Consider the following 27,096-nt stretch of genomic DNA (forward strand, 5'->3'; position numbering starts at 1 on the left):
TTATTTCAGACTTCCGGACTGTAAGGGAACAAGCGTGCTGTTTCAGGCCGCCCAGTGTGTGGCGCCTCAGTGCCTCCCCCGGCCCCAGGGCCTCACCCTGCTTCCCTGCGCCCCAGCCTCTTGGCTCAGCCTGGACACACCCTCATACACCCTCTGCTAGGTTCCTGCAGCCATTGCAACAAACGACCTCAAACCCAGTGGCCTAAAATAACACCGATCAGTTCGCTCACAGTTCTGGAAGCCAAACGTCCGAAATGAGCCCCCAGGGCAGAGCTCCTCCGGAGACTCCTGCGAGGAGTCTGTCTCTGGCCCGTCAGTGTCTAGAGGCGCCCGCGTCCTTTGGCTTGTGGCCCCTTCCTGGCATTGCTCCAACCTCTTGCCGGTTGTCACAACTACCACTGACTCTGAGACTCTGGCCCTCTGGCCTCTGTCATATAGGGTCACTTGTGGTTATGCTGGACCACCCTAGGTAACCCAGGATCATTTTCCACCTCATGATTCTTACCTTAATCATGCATGCAACGTAGCACAGTCACAGGTTTTGGGGAATCAGAATATGGCATGTTGGGGGGGGCATTTTCAGTCTGCACGGTGTCCCTCACAAATTCCTGTGTTGAACTCCCAACCCCCAGGACCTCAGAACGTGACCAGTTAGAGATCGGGTCTTTAAAGAGATGAGGAAGGGAAAATGAGGTCATGGGAGTGGGTCCTCATCCAACTGGTGTCCTTATGAGAAGGGGACATCAGGACACAGACACACACAGGACAACCGCGTGAGGACAGGGAGGGAAGGCAGCCGTCCGCACGCCAAGGGGAGGGGCCTCTGAAGGAAGCAGCCGTGTCGGCACCCGGAGCACGGACTTCTGCCTCTGGGACTGTGCGAAGATACATGTCTGTCGTGGAAGCCCCGCCCCTTGGTGTTCAGTGTTGGTGACCCTGGCAGACTCCCGCAGGTGGGCACGACTGACCCTGTTTTACTGACAGTAAGACTGAGGCTGAGCTCCGCTAAACATTCCCGAGGTCGCAGAGGCCGTCCCGGGGGAGCCGGCCTCTGCCATGGGCTAGCGACCCATGACTTGACTGAGCGGCGTGGCAGCCATTTCTAAACAGACCCCCAGCCTGGTGGGGGGCCCTGTCTCCCATCCAGCTTGAAACCCTCTGCTGTGACTCAAGTCTTCTTTCCTCTCGCTGGATTCTTCGGGACGGAATGCGCGGCCAGTCAAGCCACGCTTGGGGTCTATCCTCAGTCTCGCAAAGAACAAACATCAGCATGGCTGGCATTGACTGATTTGGTTCGAAAGCTGTGCCGCTCCACGGGGCCTGGATGGAAACTTGGTTGCCACGGCAACTGCATTCAGCTAATTACTCCTAGGTTTATCTCGTGGAGGTTTGGACGCATTTAGGATTCACGAACATGTTCGAGGGCACCCTGGGCTCCCTTCATTCCTCCGCGGATGGGTGAGCCCAACAACACACCGCCTGAAGTGCAGGGAGGGGGTCACGATACCCCTGCAGGCCCATCCAGCTCAGTGCTACTTCCTCGCTGTTGCCCGTGGCGCGCCGGCCGGCAGCGGCCTGTCCTGAGCCATCCTGCGACCTCCTCACGGCGGCGGCCATGCTCCGCACAGCGGATGGAAAACAGTAACGTCTGCAGTGGGCAGGACGCTGCCCCCGGCCCCGCGGCGGCTGAAAGATCCTGGAGGGACGGGGAAAACCCCAAAGCCCTCTCCACGAGAACGACAGCTCCAATCCCTACGCTACTACTGCCCGGAGCTCAGTTTTCATCTGTAAAATGGGCAAAAATGAAAGGATGCACGCAAAAAACCTAGCTCAGTTCCTGGCCTGCAATCGGTGCTCGATACAGGGTGGCTCTTGCCCCCACCCCGACTTAGCAGGGAGCCTGGAGGGAACAGGGTGTGGCAGAAAGACAGACAGACAGCTGACCCCAAAGCGATCATGGCTACCTCAGTCCATGCGTGTTTACGGTTCCAAAGCCCCTTCCCATACCTGCAGGCCATCTAAGCCACCTGGCAGCATTAAGTGTTTTATGAACAAGAAACGGAAGCTGAGAGAGGTGACGTGACTTCCCCATGGTCACAGTTAACAAGTGGCAGCAGCGGGCTTTGAACCAGCTGCCCTGGTGCTCATCCTTCCGTCTCACCTTCCCGGTGGGGCGCAGGCGGTGGGGACGGAGCCTTGTGCCCCCTGTGGGTGCCCCACTGCACTGCGGTCCTGTGTCTGTGCGTGTGCCGCTCCGTGCCCGGCGCTCTCCCCAGACCCGGCCTGGCCACCCTCGGCATCTGCTGACTCTCAGCGTCACTCCCTCTGAGAAGCTCTGGGCAGACCAGGTCACTGTCCTGCATCCTCCCGTTCCCTGCAAGTCACAGCACTGGCCACGATCCGTGTGTGTGTGGGGGGGGGGGGGATGACGTCCTGGAGGCTTCCCTTTCCCAGCAGGCTCCGCATCCCTTCGCAGCCGGGCCCACGCCTAGACTTGCAGCCCTGAGGAGGGGCCGAACACCCGCTAGGTGCCCACCAACGGCTGGTTAAGCTACTCGGTCTGCGACCCGTCAGCAGGCCCGGGGTGGACATGGGCCAGAACGCTGACATTGAGTCCGACGTTCCGGAGAGGGGCTTGGGTGCACACGGTCAATGTCCGGTCCCAGCTTGGGGCTCAGGCTCCCGAGGCAGGCAGCGGATCCCCCGACACCCCCGCTCCCCCGGAGACCAAGGCGGAGCTCTGATGCCATTTCACCCACTTTGGGCAGCTTGCCAATTGCCCTGGTGATTTAGTCTCACATTTTCCTCCGGGTTCAGCAGTCACGGTGGGCGCTCGGCGGCTGGACCCCAAGGCACCCGATCTCAGGCAATGGGCCTTCCATTCTCTCTCCTGCTTTCTGGAACTCTCTGGGGAGATCTGAGTCCTCATCCAGGCCTAACCTCATTCTTCCATGTGGTTCCCTGGAATCTGGGGGCCGGGGAGGCCTGCCCACCGGCAGGAACAGGCCATCGCTTCCCAGATGAAGAGGTTCACGCTCAGAAGGGCTGAGTGACTTCCCCGCACCCTCTGGGAAACCTGTGCGGAGCTGGGATTGGGTTTCGCCTTCCCAGCTGCTGCAGCCTCTTACCAGCATGGATGGCACCTGAGTCATCAAGAAAGGTGTCCAGGTACCCCAGAAATCACCGTGTTTCTCCCTCTCTTTTCGCAGATGAGGACAGTGGGGCTCAGAGAGCCTCGAGCACTTGCTCCAGATTACAGCTCGGTCTGCTTTCAGCGGGGCCCAGGCCTGGGGCGGGCCGGCTCCACGGCCGGCGCCCTTTCTGCCTCCATGGACTTCCCCTGCACACTTCCGCCACCTCCCCACCCCCGGCCCCTCAGACCGCAGGTCACCACCCCGCACACTACAGGGGCACTGGGCAAAGACGAAAAGACACGCCGTGGTGTAAGAGGGGAAAAACACAGGGGTGCTGCGCTGGAGAGAGGATTCGGGGGGGCGGTCCCCTGGAGGACCCCGAGCACAGAGCGTGTGCTGGGCCAGGGGCAGGAGCAGGAGCCACAGCAAGGCAGGAGCGACGGGGACCCTGGGCCTTTCCTCTCAGTCTGGTGAGATGTCTGGGGGTCCCGGCGGAGGACAAGGCTGCGCTCTGATGACCGTCCCTGCTCGTCTCCACCGCAGCCCGGGGACGGGCCCGTGGAGGGACCTGAACCCTACGGGGTTCGGTGACTTGCCCAGAACGAGGCTGGCCTCCAGAACAGTCCCTTCCCTGAAGTGCTCACGCCTGCGCGGGAGTGAGGGGGCCCAGAACTCCAGGGAGAACGCTGCCCCCGCCCCCGAACAGCCACCGCTCACCGTGGTCACCTGCCCGGGGACGCCTACCTGGGGACCGCTCACCTCGATCCCTTTGATGTCAGCCACAGGGTCCTGGCCACCCCTCATGGCCTGGAATCCCCCCCCACTTGGGCCTCCTCCCTCCCCACCCCCGCCCCGGCACTCAGGTCCCTCCGCTGTCCTTCTGGAATTCATGGTCACATCGGGTGCCCCTGTGAACACCTCCCTTACCTGCTGTAACCCACGCCCGCTGCCCCTCCAAGGACACCGTGTCCCCGCCCCCCACCCCAGTCCTCTCCGGTGGCCTTTGCCCTCTCCCCTCTGGGTTCTGGGCTGGAGGAGGGCAGGGGTCCCTTTGGTCCTCATCGCCGCTGTCCTGCCTTCTGCACAAACTGCATCACCTTTGAACACAGGGCCACTGGACGACACCGTGTCCTGCCTTCCCTGCTGCCGCCCCCACGGACACCCAGGACCGTCTGCTGCCCCTCGGGCTGTGCCCCCAGCTCTTCCAAGCCAAAGCCCCGTGGCCTCCCACCCAGCTCGCTCTGCCCTCACCCCTCAGTCCCCTTGCCATTTGCCAGGCAAAACCCAGCCCTGGTTAAATCCTTTCTATGACTCTGCCAGTGTGCCCACCCCGCCCACCGTGACTGGGAGCTTCCCTGAGTCCGGACTGCGTCCCTCCCCTGGCTCCTCAGCCCTTCACGCTGGCAATATAATGCGCTCGCGCTCCCCCTGCACCCCGCCACAAACCCCAGCACCTTCAGCCCCAAAGCCTCCGTCCCAACACGGGCTTCTGTCTCAGGCCCACATCCAACTGCTCCACCCCCCCGCTTCTCACCACAGCAGCGGGGGCGGGGCGCTCTCTGCTCACAGCCCTCCCCTGACTCCTCTGCACAGGGTGCGCTGACTGCTGACCCAGGCCGCCCCCTCCTGCGCCCTGCACTCACTCTGCCTGCTCACACTGGGCTCCAACGTGCACGGTCCCCCATGCAGCCTCTGCCTTGCTGTCCCCAGCCTGGGAGGCCCATCCCGCCCCGCCCCCCCGGGGACTCCCTCTTCCCTCCGTCCCTCCCTGCCTCCTGCTGACCACCTGTCGCTCACTCTCCTTTATTTCTCTCCATACCCTTCACCCTGCCTGGTGGTTTACTCATGGATTTGCGCTGGGCCCTCTTTCCCGATTAGGATGCACAGCCCAGGACCTAGGACAGTGTCTGCAGCAGCCGGCGTGTGGGGTGCACAGTATCTGGAGCGCGGGTGGGCCGGAGGCCTGCCCCAGGACTGGCTGCGTCTGCAGGCTCCTCTGTCTCCCCGTGCAGGTCCCACGCGGCCTCCCAGGCCCCGCCCTGGCCCCGCCGCAGCCTCGGACAGTGTCCGAGGCCAGGGAACTGGCATTGTCGACAAGCCCCAGTGGGAGCCTGCTGTTCCCTGGGGTTTTGGAGCCCTGCTCTGCTTGCGGGGCAAGACTGATATCGGCGTTCGCTCCCAGCAGGACGTTGTATTCAGGACAGGATTTTCTGGGAGCTCTCCGCCTCCGGCGGGTAGGCGTCGCCGCTCCATTAAGATATAGGCCCCGTGGGCTCCGATTCCTCTGGGAAGCAGTTAGCAGGATTTTGTCACGGCTGCCAAGTCCCTGGCATGGCTGGGTTTGACAGGCGCGATGGGGGAGGGAAGCGTCGCCTCCTGATGGACAGTGGGGACGTGTGTGCAGCAGTGAGCCAGGCGGGCGCTAAGTCAGTGCAGGTCTAAAGCGAGCAGCTACCCAGGCGCTCACAGCTGGCAAGGAAATAAGCCAGCACGCGCGCACCCTCCCCAACCCAGGGCTGCGGGCATGGCCTGGGGGTGGGAGACACATGAAGGGCTCACCACCCTGACTTCGCAAGGAATGCGAGGCCCTGGTTAGACAGCGGAGTCTACCTGGCGCATCACAGTGAATTCATATTTTAAAAGCTGCTATTTTTAAGGCCCGATCTCTCTATTTCATCCAACACGCATGCTGAATTGCCAAAGGGCGTGCTGCCAAAACCTGTAAGAATCCCAGCCTGTCAACCGGAAGGGACCTTAACTCTGTTTGAAACAGACTAGCCTCCGGTCTCATACCATCTCTCTGAGCCTCAGTTTCCTCATCTGTAAAGATGGGACAGGGTGGGGGGGCAGAGTGGATGGTGGTGGGTGGGGGCGGGGGGGGGGCCAAGGGCGGGGTGGCTGCAGACTCCGGCCAGCGCCTGGGAAAGCGGCCGACTATGTATCCCGTGGGCCCTGCTTCCTGCAGCCCCTGCACCAGCCTGACACCGACTGATGTCCCAGGGACAATCTCGCTCAGTGCCGGCCTCTCTGAGGCTCCTGGTCTGGCCGGCGCTCTGAGTTACTCCCTCGCCGCGCTGCTCGGGCAGATGGCCGACGGGGCAATGAGCAAGACGGAGAGATGGAGGCAGGGAGGCAGGGAGGGGGAGACCAGCCACCCCCGCGCGAACCGTGAATGGACGGTGCGATGGGTAATTTTAATGCGTCGACTAGACTGGGCCACCGGGTGCCCAGGTATTTGCTCAAACGTTATTCCAGGTGTGTCTGGGAGGATGCTTTTGGATGGCATTACCATTTGACTCTGTAGGCTGAGTAAAGCAGACTGCACTCCCTAACGTGGGCGAGCCTCGTCTATCAGTTAAAGTCTGATTGGAAAAAAAGGGCTGACCCTCCCCCTTGTAAGAGAGAATCGTTTCAAGCTTTGAGCTTGAGCTGAAATCTCCGCCCTTCCTGGGTCGCCGTGAGCTGGGTGAACGCTGGACGGGGCGCGCTGTCAGCTCTCCTGCGCGTCCACTCGAGGACTCGCCCTGCGGGCCTTGGAGCCTGCTCACCTCTGCAGTCCCGGGAGCCCGCTCCCTCTGTGTCAGTGGCATGTCTGCGTCCGTCCCGTCGGTTCTGGCTCTCCGGAGAACCCGGCTCACGCAGACAGGCAAGCCACAGCCGTGAGTGCGCAGAAGCTCAGGTCTCACCTCGTTTCTGTTTCCTAGGAGACTCCCATTCACGCCTCACGTCACAGCCCCAAAGCTGTGCCCTCCGGGAAGCTCGGCCTGGCCCCACAGGCTGCCCCCAGCTTCCCAAGGGGACGGACGAAATGCTCGATGTCCAGTTAGTGCCCGGTTCAGCCTGGTGGCCTCTGATGGGCGAAATGGGATTCGCCGTGCAGACTGCAGGCCCCACGTTCAGGGGCTCCGCTGTGGAAACCCAGCCTCCAACTCGATCGGACTCGCGGCAGAAAGCTCGGCTCTCGCGCTCCAGGGCACGGAATGCCTGTGGAAATCCACCTGAGCTCAGGAGGAGCAGGGAATAGGGGTCTGAGAGACGCCCTCCTCCTGCTGAGGCCCTGAGCTCAGAGAACGGAGATGTAGTCATTAATGTAACGACAGGAGCGAAGCTGAACTTTATTAAGTAGTCTCTCGACCCAGAAAAAGTAAAAGCAAACTCGTCATCTTCTCTCTTTTAAACATTTTGAATTTTTTGGTCTAGCATGGGGTGAAACATTAAAGACAATTCCTTGTTGGACGCCAATATAGGCCAGTAACGACATCTCAAACGCAGAACGCCGGTGCAGGGAACAAGATACCGCGAGTCCTGGCCGGCCAGAAGTGTCCAGACTCCTGCAAATAGAACGAATGGCAGCGTGGTGTTTGCAGTAAATTAACTGAGTCCGCACAGAAGCCAGCTGGACAGAGGCGGCAGGACCCAGGGGAGTCCCAGGGCTGCGCCTGCCTGGCTCACTAATCAGATTCGCCAGGATCCACAGGGCACTGTCTGCTTCCAAACACCCTGTTCTCTTGCCCTGGCCCCCAAGTTTTGCCCCTCCTGCCTCCAACACAAGCCCCTCTGACTGCGGGCGCTTGTCTCCCCTTCCCGGGGTCGGCTACCTGCTGGTGCGTCTCCGCACGCTCTCGTTCCAGATCACCTGCTGCGCCTTTGGGCCTGTCTGCAGGGTGAGGGGGTCCACGCAGCCCTGTCCTGGCCTGTTGTCAGGCGTGAAGACACATGGTGGGCACCCCCAGAGCGCCTCTGAGTCACAGGGGTGAACGGCCTCTCCTTGGCGTGGACAAAGGTCTCTTCAGTGCCTTAAAGAAATCCCCTGTGTTCCAGTTCTCATTTAGCTAAGTTCCAGGGAGACATGCGAGCTCTTTCCAGGGCATTAAACTATTTTTCTTGTTGTCTCCGCAATTAAAATCTAAACATGGAGCGAAGGGGCAGCGCCGCGCCTCTGCGCTGAGCCCGGCAGGAGTGGGTTCCATCTCAGTGCACCCTTTTCGAGCTCCGTAGCCTCCCGCGAGCTATCTCACCTCTGCGGCGCCTATGCCCATGGCTGTGAAGCGGGAGGCGGGTGGTCGGTCGTGCCCGCCGGCCCCGGTGGCTGTGAGGACCGGACGGCGTGGCACCTGTAGCACACCCGATGGAACCGTGTCACGTGCTCGGCGTGCCACGGCAGCTATCACCAGGCACTTGGAATTTGCCTTCCAAACTGAGTAGTCCAGGAACTTGGCACCAACTTCAACAAAGATAAGGTCAGGATTTGGACCCAAGTTCAACTATCGGAAACACCACGCCCTTCTACTCAATGCAAAACCCTACAGAGAGGCCACCAAGAACTCGGGTACCTCCGATGCCGTGTGAGTTGCCACCTGGGGCAGGTGACTAGGCCATTCCTGCCTCCTGGCCTGGTGCTGGCAGGGGTATCTTTTCTCGCACACGTCGGTCTGGCACCTCCTAGGCAGCAAGATGTGTCCAACCTGCAGCTCGCGGGCTGCCTGCCGCCCAGGGTGGCTGTGAACGTGGCCCAACACAAAGCTGTAAATCTACTTAAAACATGATGAGGTTTTCTTTTTTTTTGTGATTACGTGTTGCACTGTATTTAATGGGTGGCCCAAGACAACTCTTCTTCTTCCAGTGTGGCCCCGAGACGCCCCAAGGTTGGACACCCCTGTATTTCACCTCGTCTCCGCCACCAGCCTGGGAGAGACGCATGCGCGCCTCCTTTTACAGATCAAGAAACGAGGACTGAAGGGTTTATAAGCTTGTTCTTATGCCTCCCACAGCAATGGAACAGCCAGGTTCCAAAAGCAGTTTCATTGAATAAACATTTCAGTCTGTTTTATATGCCTGGTCAAACCCTTCGAGAAGGTAAGAGGTGGGGAAATGCAACAAAGGGACCCAGTAATGGTGACAGGACCCCGAGGCTTGGTGACAGGACCCCGAGGCTTGGTGCTCAGGTCTGTTATCTCTTCCATCCTCACAGCAACCTGACGTCATCACCCCCAACCCCGCACCGAGGGAGGACGCTGGGCCAAGGCTCGGGGGCGGGGGGCAACTCCCCATGGAGAGCACAGCCAGGGATCCGACCTCGGGGCCTGGGCTCCTCGCTCGCTGCCTTTCACGCGCTCTTTCCTCTAACCAGTCACCCCGGGCTCTTTGAGGAGTAGGTTCGAATGTGCATATTACCTTATAGAAATAAATCCGCTGTAGGAAGTGATGTGCACACTTGCACAATTGTGAGTTGCCCATAAACTCTTCAAACACATTTGTAGGCATCAGGGAGCACGACGGCATGAGCCCCAAGTTCTCGATCCTGCCCTGTGCCGCTGCCTTTTCAATCCTCGCCCCCAGGGGCCTGGGTCGCGGCAGCGCTCCTTGGGGGTGCTCACGCACGCGCACACACTCTCTCTCAGTAAGTCCCTCTTCCCCAGTGACTCCCTCATCGGTCTCTTTTGCAAAGCGAGTATTATCAGCATCAAAAACGAGCTCCCAAGTTAGCGTGTCCACAAGCCACAGGAAAAGTGTGCGTGAGCACGTTAAGAATACCGCTCCCGCTACTGCCACCCGAATAGAAATTCTATGCTCATGCCCTCGGCGGGGTGGAAGGTTTTCAAACGTGACAGACTCTCCTCCAGCCCAGCATTGAGTTTCTCTGCTGTAAACAGAAAGTTGCTTGATATACAGTCTCTTACGAATGCAGGTGAACAGACCAGTGGTGAAAACATGCAAGAGGTTTTAACATAAGGGTGAAAATAGATTCTGTTTAGGGCTTAATTTAGAGAAATCTGAAGAGGTACTTCCTTTAGAGGTACTTCTTGTTCGGTTCATTCGCTCTTTCTAGGTATATGTAGGCTCTGCTGTGTGTAGGTGGCTGTGTTAGAAAGACCCTGGAGGCGGCCAAATGTGTGAAAAGAGCTCAAATAAATGACTCCCTCCTCGTCTGGTGGAGAGGGCAGGTATGAAGTACATCAATTCTGTGACAGAAGTGTGCAAGAGTCCAGTGGAAACAGACGAACGAATAACTCCATTGTTCAGAAGAATCTGGGGTGGCTTCCTGGAGGCGGCAGCGTTTTCTTCCCTGAACTGCTGGTAGAAGAGGCGCATGCAGGCTGAGTGAGCCCTGTGCACACGCGGAGGCCTCACGTCTCTGGGTGGGTGTGGACTAGTAGCTTATTTTTCTGCTTAGCAGGGCTTCCTGCCCTCTTCTCATGGTTCTTTGGGGGAACCCCTTCCCCTCATCGTGGTCCCAAAGGGGCTGTCCATGGGGCTCAGGGAGATGGGCACATGGTTCAAGTTGGCTAAATTAGAACATTCCACCCTTCTGGCCATAGTAATTCATTCAGGGATAGTCATGTGACTTAAGCAGAGCCAATCAGAGTCTTTTCTGGGGTTGATATAAGAATCTGGTGATGGAGAAAATGAACTTACACTGTGATGGTCCAGCAGGGACACGGCTGTGCTAGGCTGGTGGCAGGCAGGTTGCCGGGCCACTGGAGAGAGCCTGCTTGCCAAATAGAGTTCACAGAGACCTACACAGCAGCACCTCTCTCTCTCTCTCTGTTGCTCTGAGGTTGAGCTTCAGAAACATTAGATACGATGAACTTTCACATTTTTAAAATACAGTTTCCTTTTCTCTGAAACTGGCTTGATTGGGGCTTCCATCACTCTGAATTCATCGTAACAACTATGACAACTTGCTGTAACCTAATGGGACGAGTGGACAAAATGAGAATTAAGGGTCAAAGGACAAAGGACAGGGCCATGGCATCCCAACGTCATCCTGTGGGCAAGGAGGGGAATAAGGGGATGTTTTTGAAGAAGCAAAGTGACACGGTTCGGTTTTGTTACAAAGGCACCGCCAGCTCAGGGGCTGAGTCCATACCTGCCATTCATTGGTTCGTGCCAATACTGTGAGAGCGTCCACGTACTGCGTGGGGGGCGGAGAGAGAAGGACACGCGTTATGAAACCGATCACTCCATCTGAAGACGCCGGGAGGCACCTTCCCCTTTAGTAACTAAGATTATTTAATTAGCAGTGACTACTGAATTTTTCTGCGTTAAATAATGGAGTACACACTTGAAAGGGACATCCCTCACACAGCATAATCCCCACAGGGAACAGGCCACATGTCACAGTTAGCAAGCACAGCAATCGATAAAGGAGACCAAGCCCAGCCACCACGGAGCCTGGCGGATGCATTCCTCCACACCTGAGTCTCCGGCTGGGCGGAGCGGCTGCGCTTCTCCGTGGCCCTGAACTTGGGCTCATCGTCTTGGCCAAAAGCCTCTGATGAAAATAATTTCTAAAAGCAGTAATGCTGGGCACAGCAGCCGAGCCCAGGCCCAGGCTAGCACCAAGGCCGGAGCCCGCCTCTGACCGGCAAAGTCTGCCCAGAACCCACGGGAGACGCAGCAATGACCCTGAACGCTGAGCCGGCACACCGGCCGCAGGGCCTGCTTCCAGCCCCGGCCGGCCCGTGGCCTTGGCAAGCCACAGCCTCTCAGAACCGCCATTTCCCCACCTGTACGATGAGTGGAATCATAACGTGTGGCCTGAGCCCAGTGACTGCTGCATAGATTACACGAAATGACACAAGACCCCCTAAGGTTAAAATCCAACTATGGAAATGTTTCAGTAGAAGATGTTGTTTCCATGAAAGGCGCATACTCTTACTACGGGCGTTCCGCGCTCACCCAAGTGCGCCCTCCGGATAGTCAGGCCTGGTCTTCGTGCCGGGGCTACGCTGCTGAGGGGCACACGGCTCCAAGCTTGGAGTGACAGAACTGAGCGGGGAAAAGGCGTTGGCCGAAGGCCACAGTGGGGTCCCGGTGACAGTGGGGTCACTGTGATCGTCGGGGTCTCAACGAGGTGCTTGGGAAGCAGAAAGGACAAACTGCAAAGCCCAATGTGCTTCCCTTTGAAGTCACAGTAGCCATCGTAGAGGGAACAGTGCTTGACTTGGAAGAGACACTGTAACAACAACGTTCTAGCAACTGTCCACGCAGAGTTGGGGTTAACGGAAGGTGAAGGTGCCACCGGGTCCGGCAGGTGGTGCTGGCCGTGGGCCTGTCAGTGGTCGAACCCTCCTCCTGTTCTCTCCCGCCTCCCTGGGACCGCATTTCCCGGGCACCCGTGTCTCCCGTCTCCTGCTGGGTTGGCCCCGTGGAGGAGGGCTGCAGGGTGGGAGCTGGGGCTCCTTGGGCGGTGGCCTGGCGGGGCTGCATCTCCTCCGAGTGGTCCGGCTCGTATAGCCCAGTCCCTGCTTCCGTGGCCCCGCCCAGCTTCAGGTCTCCCTCAGAGTGCTTTGCGGGGCCCGCTGGCCCGCAGGGACCCACTCCAGGGCTCCGCGACAACCCCCTCACCACCCCCTGCTCCGTGTCCCCTCCAGCTCCAGGGTCTGAGCAGGAGGAAGCTGTTGCCTCATCCTCAGCTGGTGCCCGTTGGTTCCTCGATGCAGAAGAAGTGTCCCCAGGCTGCCGGCTCCCTGTACCGGCTCCCTGCACACGCTCAGGGCGGTTCCTGTCCTGCCTGCATTCCGAGGTGTCCGAATGAAGGCGGGTGACTTGGTCCGCGGGAGAGATGGCGATGGGTGGAGGCCGATGGTGGGGGAGCGAGAAAGGTTCTGAACTTCATGGACTTAGAAATAAGGGAGAGAAGGTTGGGGGATGGTTCCCAGGAGGAGAGCAGCTGCCGAGTTACAAACAGGTCGTGAGCGCACAAGGGCTTACGCTTAATCATTCGATTCCTGCGGTTTAGTTGACTGTCATTAGTTTGTGCCCTCATATCTGCAGTTACAACCTGCAAAATTTCTACTTTCAGCACAAAGAAGAGTTCTTCCATAATACATACTTTTTATTGCTTTAAAAAAAAAATAACAGTGCTCTATATATCTTGATGTGGTGAAATCTCTCGTATTAGAGAAAGCTTGTGTACTACTGCAGAGAAAAATCTGGTTCCCACATCAAAACATTTCCAATTTGCAGGTCCCTCCCACAGTGGTGAAAAGGAAGAACATGAATTACGCCCACAGATGGTAACTACTATCACTAATAGACAGTGTGCCCTCCCACAGGGCCGAGGCTCCTGAAGGCAGGGTCTGGCTGCTTTGTGTCCCTGGCCCTCTCCATTATTGCTCATTGAACGCCTGCGTGAACGAAGGAAGAGCCTGGGAATCAAGCGTCAAAGATCTCGGGGTCTCGCTGCACGGCGGCATTGCCAAGCACGCTGCCCCGACTTCCCTGCACGGCGTTGTCGTCTTGCTTTGGAACATCGCCTGCAAAACAGCCTCCGACTCAGCGGAGTCTTTCAGACGCCTGCTTTCTGCTTTCATGTTCTGGTCCCACATTTTGTTCCTGTTTCTCTGGCCTGAAGCTGAGACCGAGGCCCCTATTTCTAAAATTTATTATCTCACACAAACACTCTCCACCCAGTCGTGGGAGCAACTTATCCCCAGGCGATGGAAGGCTCACTTTAAGGAATAAATTGGATCTTCTGGTATCTCAGTCTTCTATCATCACGAAGCCGTAAATCCTCGGGCCCCGCTGGCCAGTGACAGAAGGGAACCGAGCTCCGCGCCTGGAAATGGCAGCTGCTCCTGAAACTGAACGGGAATTTCTGTTCTCAGGGGCTCCTCTGCATGTCCTCGTTTCATCCGAAGATTTCCTTCCAGCTGCTATGACCCGGGCACACGGGGCGATGGAGGGGGTCCAAAACCTGATGACAACTGGCGCTGTGACAGGGGGGCTGGCGGCAAGAGGCGGGGGTGCCTGGGATTCAACATCGGGTCACGCCGCTTTCAGCCTGTGTATTACTTATGACCGTTCTATGAGGCCTCTCGCTGGAGGCCCAGGATGCGGCAGACGGGCACCGTGCTGTTCGTCCTTCAAGGGTGGGTGCCTTCCGTCCCTGCGCACGCCCATTTTACAGAGGATGAAACCAAGGCGCGGCGGGAGGGGCTGTTCGGGGCTCTCAGGGCAGGCTTCTGTGCAACGTGGTGGTGCCAGGGCCGCGACCCAGGCTGTCTGATTGGACACTCACACTTGATAGACTGAGATAGGACAGAGCCAAGTGCAAGGGCAAAGTGCCAACGTGTTAGGGCGCTGTTAAAGGGGCTTGTAGGACTTGGAATTTTAATCATATGGATTTGCTTTTCTAAGACACTTCCCCCCACCCCAATTAAGGAGTTTTCAAAAAGGATCTAGGAAAAAATATATCAGGAGAAACGTAAGATAATTTTAATCAGTATTAAAAAGGCACACTATAAAAATCTGCAACTGTATGTAGCGATATATATGATACTTGATATATACATAAATAAAACATGACTGTCATAAAAGATAAAGAAATGAAGTCCTTGCGTGATAAGCACCCTTCTTTCATGGAGAAAGTTAATCATGCTTTGATTTTCCTCATTGAAAGGGTCACGTATTCATTAAAGAAACCTTCAAAATAGCAAAAGGGAAGAAAGAGAAATTGCATGGATTCTCCCTTTGACCCCAGCTCATTAGGAAACTAATTGGGAGCCTTTTTTTTGTTTAATTATCAGACGTTTCTTTGCATAGTCATGAAATTTTATAAGCCATCATTTTTGCTCAAGATCACAAAAATAGCCCCTCCCTATCGCCGGGTTTTAGAGTCAGCATTACATGTGGGCGTTGGCAGCGTCTCAAGTCTGTTAGAGGGAGGTGTACAGTTTCCTTTCCTCCAGGTTCTTGTGAAACTCTGGGGGACCACAGCCCCGCTGGGATCACCAGCCTCGGCAGAGCCGGCCTGCCGGCGGCTGGGCCTGGCACCTTCCAGGGGGTGAAGTTACCGCATTTTGCGGTGTATGATGCACACACACGCTTTGCGCGCATTACACAGGGGACCCATTATTATACCCATGGTATGTAATCACTATACCCATGCATAACGCACACCTTTACTTTTCCCTCAAAAATTTGGGCAAAAAGTGCGCATTATACACGGCAAAACACGGCAGTGGGTCAAAGTGTGTGAACATTTAAAAAGCACTTGACTCTATTGCCAAATACCTTTCCAAGACAGTTGTAACAACTGCCACCAGCAGCAACACATCCACACTGCCCAGAGAACACGTTTCTAGAATGACTTGTCTCAGGAAATACCCGCTTTCCCCCCAAAGCAAAGCCACCCAGAGGCCACAACCTCCCCAAAGCCTGGCTGGATCCGAAGGCACGTTTCCCCCCCGCCCCGCGAGCTCCTCTGTGTCCCCGCGCACTTTGAACACGCTCTGCCCTCACGCGTGTAGCGGCTCAGATGGTCTGTACGCGCCTGTCCCCCGAGGCTGGCGGTGGGGCCCGCGGCTGGCCCATAGCAGGCGCTTGACGCATACCGATGGGGCATCGGGGTTTTGAAGAAAGGGGCCATGTATTTGTGCATCATCGTTTCTACCGTGCTGTCTGGCACACAGCAGGTGCCAATTATACACTAACTGAATGAATAGGAACCTGTGGAGTTTTCTTTCTGAACTTCTCACTTATTCAACTTCAGATTCTTGACCAGCTAATTAAATCTCCCCTCAGGACAGCCGGGGCATCAGGAAATCCATCAGCTGGCTCTCTCCACCCAAAGCAGTTTCCCCCCGGGGTCCTGCTCAGCTCAGGACCCAAGTCACGCGCGGGCTCCCTGCACCGTCAGCTTGGGGCCGGCTTTACCTCCGCCCCACCAAGGTCCAGCTGCCTGCGTTCCACTTCCGCCTCCTCCTGGGCTTACTCCTTACTTTTGGGGGTGTCCATCTTGTTTTCTGAAAATGACTAGAGACAGGTGTGGGGAGAAGGTCCATTTTTTGAGACCTTGTGCTTGTGAAAACGTGTACCCTCACACCTGATTGGTTAGCACGTCCCCACCGCTTTCGAGCGTCTGATAAATCCCAGACTGTTCTGACCCCTCGGCCTCCATGACCTGTGGTCCTGTAGACGCTGAGTGGACCTGAAGTTTGCCCAGTGGGGTCTGCCTCCAGCCACTGCCCTCTCTCCTTGGTAAGCCCTTCGGCCTGGAAGCCCAAGCATTTCTGATCCATTAGATTTTCTTCAATTTTTTCATTTATGATTACTTCCCCTGGGTTCTCTCTCTCTCTCTCTCTCTCTCTTTCCTGATGTTGAAATGACGGAGCTGGTCCTCTAATTTGCTTAAATTTTCTATTTTTCTTTCTGTTCTACTGAACAAGGGCCATCCTCAGCTTTATCTTCCAACACATCTTCTGGAAGTTTCATTTCTGCTTCCGTATTGTTAATTCATAAGTGTTCTTGATTTTTGTCCTCTGAATTGTTAAAGAAATATGGTATTTCTTGTTTTACAAATGCAAGAAACCTTCTTCATCCCTCTGAATAATACTGATCCTAGTTATTTTGGTCTTTTTCTCCCTGCAGCATCTCTGTGTATTCCAAGCTTTTCTTCGTTGTCCACTTGCTTGTTCTGGGTCTCGGTGTCCGCGTTGGATGTCCCTGGGTGTCTGATAGCCCTTAGCGGTTGCTAACCCAGCTGGGAGCTTATGGGGAATGTGGGGGCTTGCTGGCTGTGATCTACGTTCTAAGGGTCATGGGGACACCGTGATGTCACAATGTCTGTCCTCTTGGCTCATTCACAGTCACGCTGAAATCACTGGAGGTCCCTGCTGGGAGGAGGACAGCCTGGAGGCACCGTCCCCAGCCCGGCCGGCACAGGGGGAGGCTGTGTTACTGCAGCATCTGTCCTATTTACGCCAGTTAGACTTGTGCTTTACAACTGCAGTCCCTCAGCCGAAGTGGCTCTGCGTCCTGCAGCCCAGATACCTCTATTTTACTCTCTTTAGGAAACAAACCTTCAGTCCTCTGCTTGGGACAGAGGAAGGGACCGCCATCCGTTATTCAGAATGGCTGGCAGACCTGAGGTTTTCAATACTTCTTTTTATTTTATTTTCAGAGACGGGGAGAAGGAGGGTGGGAGAGAGGGAGAGAAGCGCAGATCTGTTGACTCTCGTAAGTGCCCCTTCCGGGGACTGAACCTGCAGCCCAGGCCTGTGCCCGGACCAGGGACTGAACCAGCGACCTTTTGCTTTGCGGAATGACACCAAACCCACTGAGCCACACCAGTCAGGGCTGGGGTTTTCAATACTTTTAAAAAAGTGTCCAGGCTTCCGGTGAAGGTGACGGTGCAGGTAAACGCGGTATTCGGGACCTCTCACCAACCGCATCAAATTTCCAACTAAACCAAACCACCTGTAATCTTGCTTAACAGAAGTCCCCTAAGTAAGGATGTAAAGAAGGCCACGTTGAGGCTGGCTGGTGTTCGGAATGCTGTGTCTTGCATGTTATTCCCACGAAGCAGTGAAAACAAAAACCGCGAAGAAATACATTTGTTGGAGGACATACTGGACTGTCTGCTCTCCATATGGCAGTTGAAACAGTAGCAGGTCAAACAGTTGCTTGGTTCCCCTCTTCTATGAACTTAGCATTGCTTTTGTCATATGGTTGCTCTCTCCCTATACCAAAGGAGCAAGTGTAGTAGGTAGAAGATTCCTTCACCCACTTCTTTCTCCAAAGGACGGGGGTGGGGGTGGGGGCTGATGATTATGCTGTGCAAGCGACGCAACGCGGCCACGCGGCGACGGCGGGCTGGGGCGGCAAGGCTTGACTCGGTGGCCGCGGAGGGCTGGGGCGGCAGCTGAGCGGCTACAGCGGTGCAGCACGCACGATCCAACAGCTACCCCGGGGCACCGGCCCGTGGGGCAAAGGCCCACCCGCCCCTGCCAGGAACGAGAAAGGGAAGGAAGCCATCCGCCAGGGAGTCAGCTGGTTACGGACGTCCCGTGATGGGCGGAGGCGGGAAAGCAGGCGAGGACGCGGTGGGCTGTGTTCAGGTGGGGAGGCGTTAGCACACCCAGGGGAAGACCGCAGAGCGTGGAATCCGTGGAAACTAGGGAAGGGCGAAGAGGTGCGGGCAGGGGCCCCCAAAATGTGACATGAGGAAGCGGTTGCCGGTTGTCTTTTTCGCGATAGGCACCTCAAGTATCCCAAGGCAAGTTACGCGAACACGGCGACTTTTTAAACATCACATATTCAGGGTTCACACATAAAATCATTCTTTGAAGAAAAGCTTTCAAACAAGTTTCCCGGTTTTCGCCTCTTTCCATAGCTCCGCCCCCTCTCCTGCTGTCAGTCCCCCAGCCTTCGGAGGACCCCTTAGGGCCTCTCAGTTCTTGCTTCTTCCCAGTGGCAACCTCAGGTTCCGGTTCTGGTGTCCTTAGTCCCCTGCCACTCCATACCTTCTCTGCAAACTCCTGATGCTTTCCTACCGTCTCCTCTTTACTCGTCCCCAACCCTGTGAATGTATCACTTTTCAAACATACCTTACTGCCATTTTATGGGGGGTTTAGAAAAAAGAAAACGTGTAAGTCTGTGCTTAAATCTATCGCCTTCATTAGAAGCTCAAGTCTTGGTCTCTCTCAAGTCTCCCAAACCTAGGTAAGTCAGGCAATCGGCCAGGCACAGCACAAGGCTGTAGTGAGCAGATTTGGGGCCACTCACTCCCACCCCCTCCCGTGTGGTCAGGGAGGAGACTGCGTTAATGACACCAGGGCACCCCGAGGCCTCCGCCGACCTCTTGCCTCAGTCAAATCGGCCTCGCCTGGCTCACGGGATTGCACCCGGTGGCAGCGGCTGCGGCAGCGGAGCAGCGCACAGGCGGGGAGAAGCCAGGGCCCGGGGAGGCGGCGGACCCTCAGCGGGCAGCCAGAGCCCCGGCCGGCACGGGAGCTTCCGAAGAAGAAGAAACCCTCTGCAGCGCACACCGGTGGCTCTCAGGTGCGGAAAGGGGCAGAACCGAATCCCCTGCTACCTCACAGCACGTGACCGCCCTGCCCTGGCACTGGCCATTCCAGCCTCCCAAAGACGCTGGAATGGGGAAGCTGAGTCCAGCCACGAGCCAGGTCTGCAGGCAGTGGGAAGAGCGAGAAGGCCGCGCCCAGGCGGCGGGAGGGTCCGCCTCCAAGACCGGTCACGCGCCAGCAGGCTGTGGGCAGGGCTGCATGGCCAGGGCCGCGCTGTGCTCGGGGTCTCCGCGCTCTGCGGTTTCCCGCGCTCTGCGGTTTCCAGGGCCCACACGCCCCCGCCCCGCCCCCGGCAGCCTGCCTACCTGTGGATGATGTGGCGCCGCTGCAGGTACTCCAGCGCCAGCGCCAGCTCGCAGATGTAGAGCTTCACGGTGCCCTCCGTGAAGTGCACGTTCTGCTGCAGGTGGTAGCGCAGGTCCCCGCCCAGCAGCAGGTCCACCACCATGAACATGTCCTCCTCATCCTGGAAGGAGTACCTAGGAGCACAGAGGGACAGAGTTCCTTAGGGACAGAGGGGACCCCAGCGTCCTCAAGACCAACCTTCCCAATTTACAGACACTCACCCCAAGGCCCGAGTGACAGTGTACGGTTGGCAGAGCCCTGGCCCCCTGGCTCTGGCAGACAAACGGCATTTCAGCCACTGCTAGGCTCCAACGCACTCCTTTGCTAGGGCAGGTGCCTGCGTCCAGTGTTTTCAGGACTCACAGTGGCCTGTCTCCAAAGATGCGTCCGCCTCCCTGACAGTTCCTCCGCTCCCCCCACACATGCTGCTCCCCAACAATGCGGGGGGGGGGTTGTATCTGCAACCCTTGGGTCTGGCGATGCTCTGCCAAGTCCAAGGACAGGCCCCAGGAAATCCATAGTTCCTACTTCCTGCCTCTTGGAAACCAGCCAGAGCCCGAGCTCTAGGAAGAAGCCATGAGGAGGACAGCGAAGGCGCTCGGGTCAACAACAGCCTCAGATGAGCAGCCAGTGACAGGCAGCGTCCCCAGGGGGCTGCGGAGCAAGCCATCTGGGCACCTGGATGTCTCATGGCAGCCCCCACCAATGTCACATGGAGCAGGACCACCCCAGCGGAGCCCAGTCAACCCACAGAACGGGAGATAACAAAATGGTTGTTCTTTAAGCCATTCATTAAGCCTATCCCCCCAAACAATAGGAAAATGACACGGTACTGAATTCATTATTAAAAAAAAATACATTTAGGCTTTTTAAAGACTGAAGAGCCAACATACGGAACTGGAGAACAGTGTTAAACAATTATAAAGCAGGACCACAATGGCATAAAACAGTGTCACGTCCCACGAGGAGTCGTGGAATGCGGTGAGGGTATCGGCAGAGGTAGTCACAGCGCCGCACACGACACCTGTGCCTTGGGTCCTCGAGGGTTAGACCGGGGTCAGCCAGGCCTTTCTCCTCTTTTGACAGAAGAGGAAACTGAGGCCCAGAGGGGAGGAGGAACTTAGCGAGCCAGGGACAGGGTAGGGACAAGAACCCCGATCGCCAACCCTCCCCAGCGCTCTTACAGGGACAGGCTGGGACGCGCGCACACGGTGCTCCTGTACCCTGGGGGTGCAGCCCCACCGGGGTGGGGGGGCTGGCGCTTAATTTGCCCACAGCGGGCAGCGGCCATGTGCTCACAGGGTGGGGGATTCCAGGGCCAGGACAGCCCTGACAGGCCACCCAGCCCCGCTGGCCCCGCGTCACGGAGACCGAGGGCCAGGGACGGGGCACTGTGGCCGCGACGTCGCAGGTCCCGTGTGTCTCACCCGCTGCCCACACCAGTCGGAGTCCAGGCCAGGAGGACCGGGGCCCCGTGTTGTGCGGCCTGGCCGTTCCTTTAGTGGGTGTTTCAGGGACACCTGCCCTGGGACAGGCGCTGGGCTGCGTGCTGAGAACACCGGGACAAAGAGGCTGCCCTCGCTGTGAAGGAGCACACAGTGCCGTTGGGGGGACTGGGGCCCCGTGCTGGCCGGGCAGGGGACAGGCACACCAGGAGGTGCTCCGGGGCACAGCGGGCGTGTGGACGGAGCGGTCAGCTCTCCAGAGGCAGGGTGGCGGGAGGGTCTTTGCAGAGGAGGGGTACCCTGGGTCTGGAGCTCACGGGGACTGTGACTCAGATACGGGGACTGCATGAACCCTCTGGCGCTGGGGGTCCAGGACTCTGCAGGGCCGTGGCACCTCCCATTCCCCCATTTCCAGCATCTTAGCCACTGACGATCACAGGGCGGTGACGGAGCAGCTTCGTCCCTCCGGTTTGGCCCCGCTTCAGGGCTGGTGGCCTGGCTGCCCGCCCAGGCAGGGACCGGAGGGTCAGGGGCTTGCCGCGCAGTCCAGGGCTGCCTGCAGGGCACCAGCTGGACTTCCCATCTGTTGCAGGACAAGCCAGGGCTCAGTCCGGCACGTGGTCGCTGCCTCACTGGATGCATCGCTGGAGTGGCTGAATGTCAGCGACATGATTAAACCATAAAGCTGGCCCTGCTCTGCAGAGCCCCCGCTAGACGTCGGCTCACGGGCTGGGGACCCTGACCTTCGCCAGACACTGTGAGTCCTGGCTGGCTGTCCAGGGAATGTATCTGGGCCACGTGGACCGAGAGAAAATCAAACAAGGAGGCTGTGGACACACAAGCCCGGAGCAGTTAACTGAGCAAAGGCCTTGAAAGGCCTCCTCAACCTCCTGTGTGTGTGGTCGGGGCCATGGTGGGGGTTAGTGTTTTCTCTTCCCTGCAAATTTTAGAATTAATGTATCTTGTTTCTTGAGAAACCCCCCTTCAACTTTTGCTGGAATTATGTTGACTTTACACATTAAGGAGAATTAACCTCACCAAACCTTTCCAACCTTTCCATGAACGGGAAATAACTTACTCTGGCCTTCTTTTGGGTCTGGTAATGGAGTTTTCCATTTTTCTCTGTGAAGGTCTGGCACAGATGTATTTTTATTCTGCTATTTTAAATAGGTTTTACTGCTGCTGTGAACACGATCTTTTAAAACAAGGTCGGCCAACTGGCCCTTGCTAGGGGAGACGTGCCCTCCCGAACTGTGGACGCTCATCTTGACCCTAGAAACGCAGCTGGCCTCTTAGCTCTCAGTTCTCACGCCTTTCCTCCGGGGCCCCGGGTGTGCGCCTTCTGCGAAGGCGACCGTACCTCCCACCAAACAGCTGCCCTGGCACCATTCTCCCCGTCCATATGCCTCTTATTCTTTGTTTTGTTTCACTATCCAGGGCCTCCAGCGAAACGTCAACTATAAAGGCGGGGGTGGTGAGCATTTTTGCCTCATTCTGGACTTCATTAAAGCGTTTCGCCATTAAACCCTTGGTTGACTGTAGAGTCGGTGAATTCACTCATCCAGTTAAGAAAGCTGCTTTCACACCCCTGGGAATTTTACTGAGTGTGTGCGCACTGGTGTTTTTTTTTTGTTTGTTTTTAAACGTTAAACTGTCTGCATTTCTAGACCAAACGCTACCTGATATACAAACACACACAATCGCATAGACGTGTGTATTTGTGTACATACATATGTGTATCTTTATATATTTGTAGTGAGATTCAGGTTGCCAATGTTTCCTTTAGAATTTTTGTATTGAATGTGCCACACTTTCCTATCCGCCACCATCCTATTACCCGATGCCTGTCCTGGTATCAAGGTCAAACCAGCCTCATAGGAGGAAGTGAGTTTTGTCTCTGCTCAAGAAGCGTTCACGAACAGTGTCACCTGCTTGTAGAAAGCCCTGTCCCCATGCCCTCCGTTCCCCATGTCTGATTCCTCTGGGCTCTGCCCTCCTCGCTGCTGAGTCCTGCGCCACCCCCCCCACAACACACGCACAAACATGGCCCTGGGCTGTGAAGTCCACACGCCTCCCCGGCCACTGGTGCTCTGTATGGGCATGCTGAGAGAGAGCCTCCTCTTCTAGATTTGCTGGGCTAGAAGCCGTGACCAAGAGGCTGTCTGTAGGGGACAGGTCCGTCTGTAGGGACAGGACCCGTCTGCGGGGTGAAGCTGCACAGCGCCCAGCAGGACTGAGGGCTAAACGCAGGAGGCCCTGGTAGAGGTGCTGGCCACAGCCTGAGCAGAAGAGTCCATCCTGGAACTTTATGCTCACAGTGACCGCAGCGACCGTGCTCATGGACTTACGCTGCTGTCACTTGGAACTGAAAGCATCTGAACAGATACATCTTTCCATTGGCTACTGGAGAGAAGGGTTGAGATGCTCAAAAGAAATCACAGGACTCAGCTGTAATAGGCCTCCTGCAGAAGCTCAATTCGTATGCTGACTGTTGACGGCCGGCTGCGACGCTGCATTAATAACCAGGGCGTCCGCGCCTTCCGTGCACAGCGCCGCTGTCCGAGGGCATCTCCTCCACTCTTCCATCAGAACTCTCTGGTGGAGCAACATGCATTTTCAGGAAGAGAAACGTGCAGACTGGAATGAATTCTAAAGAGGAAATTCAAAATGCAAAGAGGATACTGACGGAGCCATAGCTCGGGGTCCGGCTTTTTCTTGCCAAAGGCCCATCCTGCCCTGGGCGTGGCCCCTGCATCCCCAGAGAGGCATGATGTGATTATCGGGGAGCAGAGGATGACCCTTTGTCCCTCTCTCTCTGCAGTGTCGTGCTACTGCACAGACCTGTGCCACTGCCCCTCTTGCCTCTTCTTGGCAGGAATTATAATTAAGTCCTCATGCTGCACATTGTCATGGAAAGGACAGAGCCACCGACAAGAAACCTGCTCTCCAGCCCTGGAACGCTGGCCGCGGGGCAGCCGGGTGCCCCTGGAAGAGCACAGCAGGTCAGGGGCCAGAGGGCGTCGGTCCTGGCCTGGATGCCGAAACAGACCAGCTTGACGAGCCCAGGGTCTGTTTTTCAAACACAGATTAATTGACTATCTTGTTCGGGGGGAAAAAAAAAATTAACAGTGACCTGTGAAATACGTAGTGTATTAAAATTTAAAATATCTAAGCCATAGATCCCGTTGAAAAATAAAAAATAAAAAAACCCAAGAAAACAGAAGCAGGAGAAAATATAGCCCAATTCACGCTCAAAGATCTTGCGTGCTTGCCTGGATCGGGCCACGAATGTGTCTCTAACCTTCCCAGCAAGCCCAGCAGAGTGGAAAATGCCTTCCGCCTCGCGATTCAGCGTCAGCGGGGGGTGGGGTGGGTCAATTGTGTAGGAAAGAAAATGATGACTCCCCACGCGGAAGGCAGAGGCAACACTCTCCGCCGGATTCCTATAAGGTGGCATTCGGTCAAGTGGTGAGCAACGACCTACGTAAATTAGCTCTAGAACATGTTTAACAGGGATTTTTCCTTTTTTGCATGCTTTTTCCTCAAGGTGAACTGAAAGCATCGACATCCATTTCTGTTAGGAGCGGCGCTGCGTGGGCGGCCCGCTCACAGCCGAGCTTGGTGGGAGGACACATCTACAGAACACCGGGGAACGTTCTTAGGCGCTACGTTGCAAATGGGGTTCACGCACACAAGCACCAGCGATTACTAAATAGGCTTCTCCCACGCTCCGACCCTGAGCCAGAAGCTGGGATTTTGTGGGAGAAGTCACCCTAGATAGTTCACCTGAGTGTGGGATCACCCTTAGGGGGCTGGATTTGGTGCCATGGGCCATGACAAATCTCCTGGCTGATCCACTGCTGCACATCCGTTCTCTGGTGTCGTTGGGCTGCGGATCCTACATCCCCAAGGAGACTCAACGCCCCCTCTCTCTCATCACTCACTTCACTCTGTGTGTTCACTGTCCTACCTCTCCTGTCCCTCGTTCCCTTCTTGGTTGAGAGCAGTGGCTCCCCGCCAGGGGCAACTTGACAAACTGGGGACATGAGACAATGTCTGCAGATATTTTTGGTGTCACAAGTGGGAGCTAGTGAACAGAAGCCAGGGAGGCTACTACATACCCCACAAGGCACAGGACAGGCTTGCCACAAGGGGTCCCTGGCCCAGTGTCCACAAGGCCAAGGCCGAGAAACCTGGTTCAGGTCGATGCTCCCTTATCTAGAAGCCTCCCGAACCCTGGAAGATGAGGCCTTTCTTTACTGGCCTGTACCGTGTGATAAAAATAGTTGACACTGATACAGTGCCTGATTCCATGTGACAGGCACTGTTCCGCATGCTTTACACATATGGGCCCATTTCACACACACCCCCCACCCCCAGACCCTTTGAGCCAGACACCGCGATGAGCCGCCTTTGGCAGATGTGGGCACTGAGACCGGAGGTTGCGGACTGGGCCTTGCCGGCAACGTTGCCAGGAAAGAGCAGAGCTGGAAGTTGAACCGGGAGAGTCCGGAATGCAACCCTTCTCCCATTCAGCCATGGGAGGCGGGCACCGTCTCTCTCATTTTTGCAGTGGAGGAAACAGAGGCCAAGGAGGGTCGGCTTGCCCACGGTCACTAGGTCAGGTTCCTTCTTCAATAGCACGTCCTGTCCTCCATCACCTGCCGCGGGAGGCCTGCAACTAAAGGTCAGCCGTGTTACCCACGCGTGAAAACCCACGTGAGTGCATCTGAGGGGGGGTGTGTGCCGTGGGAGAGACCAGAGTTAGGACGCCTCGCCCAGCTGCCCCTTGACTTCATCTCGCCTGGCCCAGCGCCTGGCACCAGGACACCTTCCACCAACTGTGTTGTGACAGGGGAGACACGGGAAGGACAGACAGCGGCTGCAGGGAGCCCCACGCCTTTCTCTGCCTCCTGCAGCCCCAGGCCACTCGATCGCTGCAAACAGGTGCCTCGCTCCCTTTTTTCCTGAGGCAAAAGGAGCCCAGGGCCCAGAGGGGGCTCTGTGGGATATTCATTCTGTGGGCCCAGCCAGTGGCCACGTGTCTCCAACATTCACCTCCTGTGTCCTGACTGTGCGGTACCCACAGAGGCAAGGAGCGGGCGTCTCCTCGGACCATGTCCCGTCCAATCAGATCTCCCCGGGGAGCCGGCAGAGAGGAGGGCCGCCCGCCACGCTCGCTCGCTCGCTCGCAGCGATCCTCTGAGATTTAACATCCAGCAGGAGAGGAGCTAAAAATACCCTCTCAGGCCGCAGACATTTAATAATGGGATGCTGGGCCTTCCATCAGCTCACATGGTACAAATAAAGGAGCTTCTTAAGCCTGAATTCTGCTTGATGCCCCTAAGTCTCTGATAACACTCACAATGTAAGCTTTTTTTTTTTTTTCCTTTTTAATTCGGCTTGAGTTACAGAGCCCTCAGGCCACTCAAACATCCTGCCCCTCGCTGCTCCACAAGGGCGGTCACTCTTCCACTGCACAGGAGGCTAAGGCTGTCCCTGCCTCCTTCCCGGAAAGTCAAATGCTGTAGGGTAGCTTCCCTTTGCCCTCGCAGGGCACATGACAGCAAGGTGAGACTCTCAAATGCCATCCGTGCCCCAGGCGCTGGCCTCCGGGGGCAGGAGAAACCGTGGGGGACGGACAGGCAAAGGGCAGGTCCGAATCCCTCCCGCGGCCCCCGCCAGCCTGCCCACTCACAGCAGGGCTCTGCAGACTGTGAGCGGCCACCTGTCCGTGGTCATGCAGAACGTCGTTCCTGGGGTCTCTTGCTCTTATATCCTGCGTGACCCTAAAGGTTTTGCAGTGGCCGGCAAAGTCAGTCTGATGGAAGAAACGGAGAAGAGAAGCGTGGAGCATGGGAGGGGCCCACGAACCGCTCGCCTGGACATGCTGAGCGTGGAACGGCAGCTCCACCCGCCTTCGCCGTGCGCTGCAAGCGAGGGCCACGCAGACCAGCGGCCTTTCAGTGTGCGGGGGGCGTGTCAGTGCGTGGCGGACTTCTCCAGGAAACCGCTTGGGCAAGGGATCTCGCTTTCAGGAGCTTTACGTTAGGAATTCAACGTATTTACCAGTTTGAGCACTGCTTAGGGTAATTTGTTCCTTAGTTGAGTTGTGGAGTTTTATTAGTATTAAGTTGTTCGGAGCATTCTGTTATTATCTTTTAATGGCTGCAGGATCTGTTTCATTCCTGACATTTATGATTTGAATCTTCTCTCAGCTTGTATTTGGGAGTCTTGAGAAAAGCTTATTAATCCTTAAATGTTTTGGATTATGGTTTCATTGATTTTTTTTTTCCTGTTGCTTACCTATTTTCAATTTCATTTATTCTACTCTTTATTCTTTCTTTCTTTCTGTTT

The 27,096-nt window shown here is 56.6% G+C and overlaps 1 protein-coding gene and 1 pseudogene across 1 annotated transcript in view; one reads left to right on the plus strand and one right to left on the minus strand.

Moving 5' to 3' along the window:
• The window catches only part of STK32B (serine/threonine kinase 32B), a 121,885-nt gene that overhangs the window by 40,158 nt on the left and 54,631 nt on the right, over positions 1–27,096 (minus strand). The window contains exon 2 of the mRNA XM_054581831.1: positions 19,255–19,428. Within this exon, the coding sequence (XP_054437806.1) occupies positions 19,255–19,428 (174 nt within the window). The remainder of the gene's footprint in view (positions 1–19,254; positions 19,429–27,096) is intronic.
• LOC129077654 (receptor expression-enhancing protein 3-like) lies at positions 1,415–18,971 on the plus strand (annotated as a pseudogene).

This window comes from Pteronotus mesoamericanus, unplaced genomic scaffold (genome assembly GCF_021234165.1).
Source record: "Pteronotus mesoamericanus isolate MK-2021 breed Mesoamerican mustached bat unplaced genomic scaffold, CSHL_Meso_final contig_68, whole genome shotgun sequence".
In the NCBI taxonomy this organism is placed as follows: domain Eukaryota; kingdom Metazoa; phylum Chordata; class Mammalia; order Chiroptera; family Mormoopidae; genus Pteronotus; species Pteronotus mesoamericanus.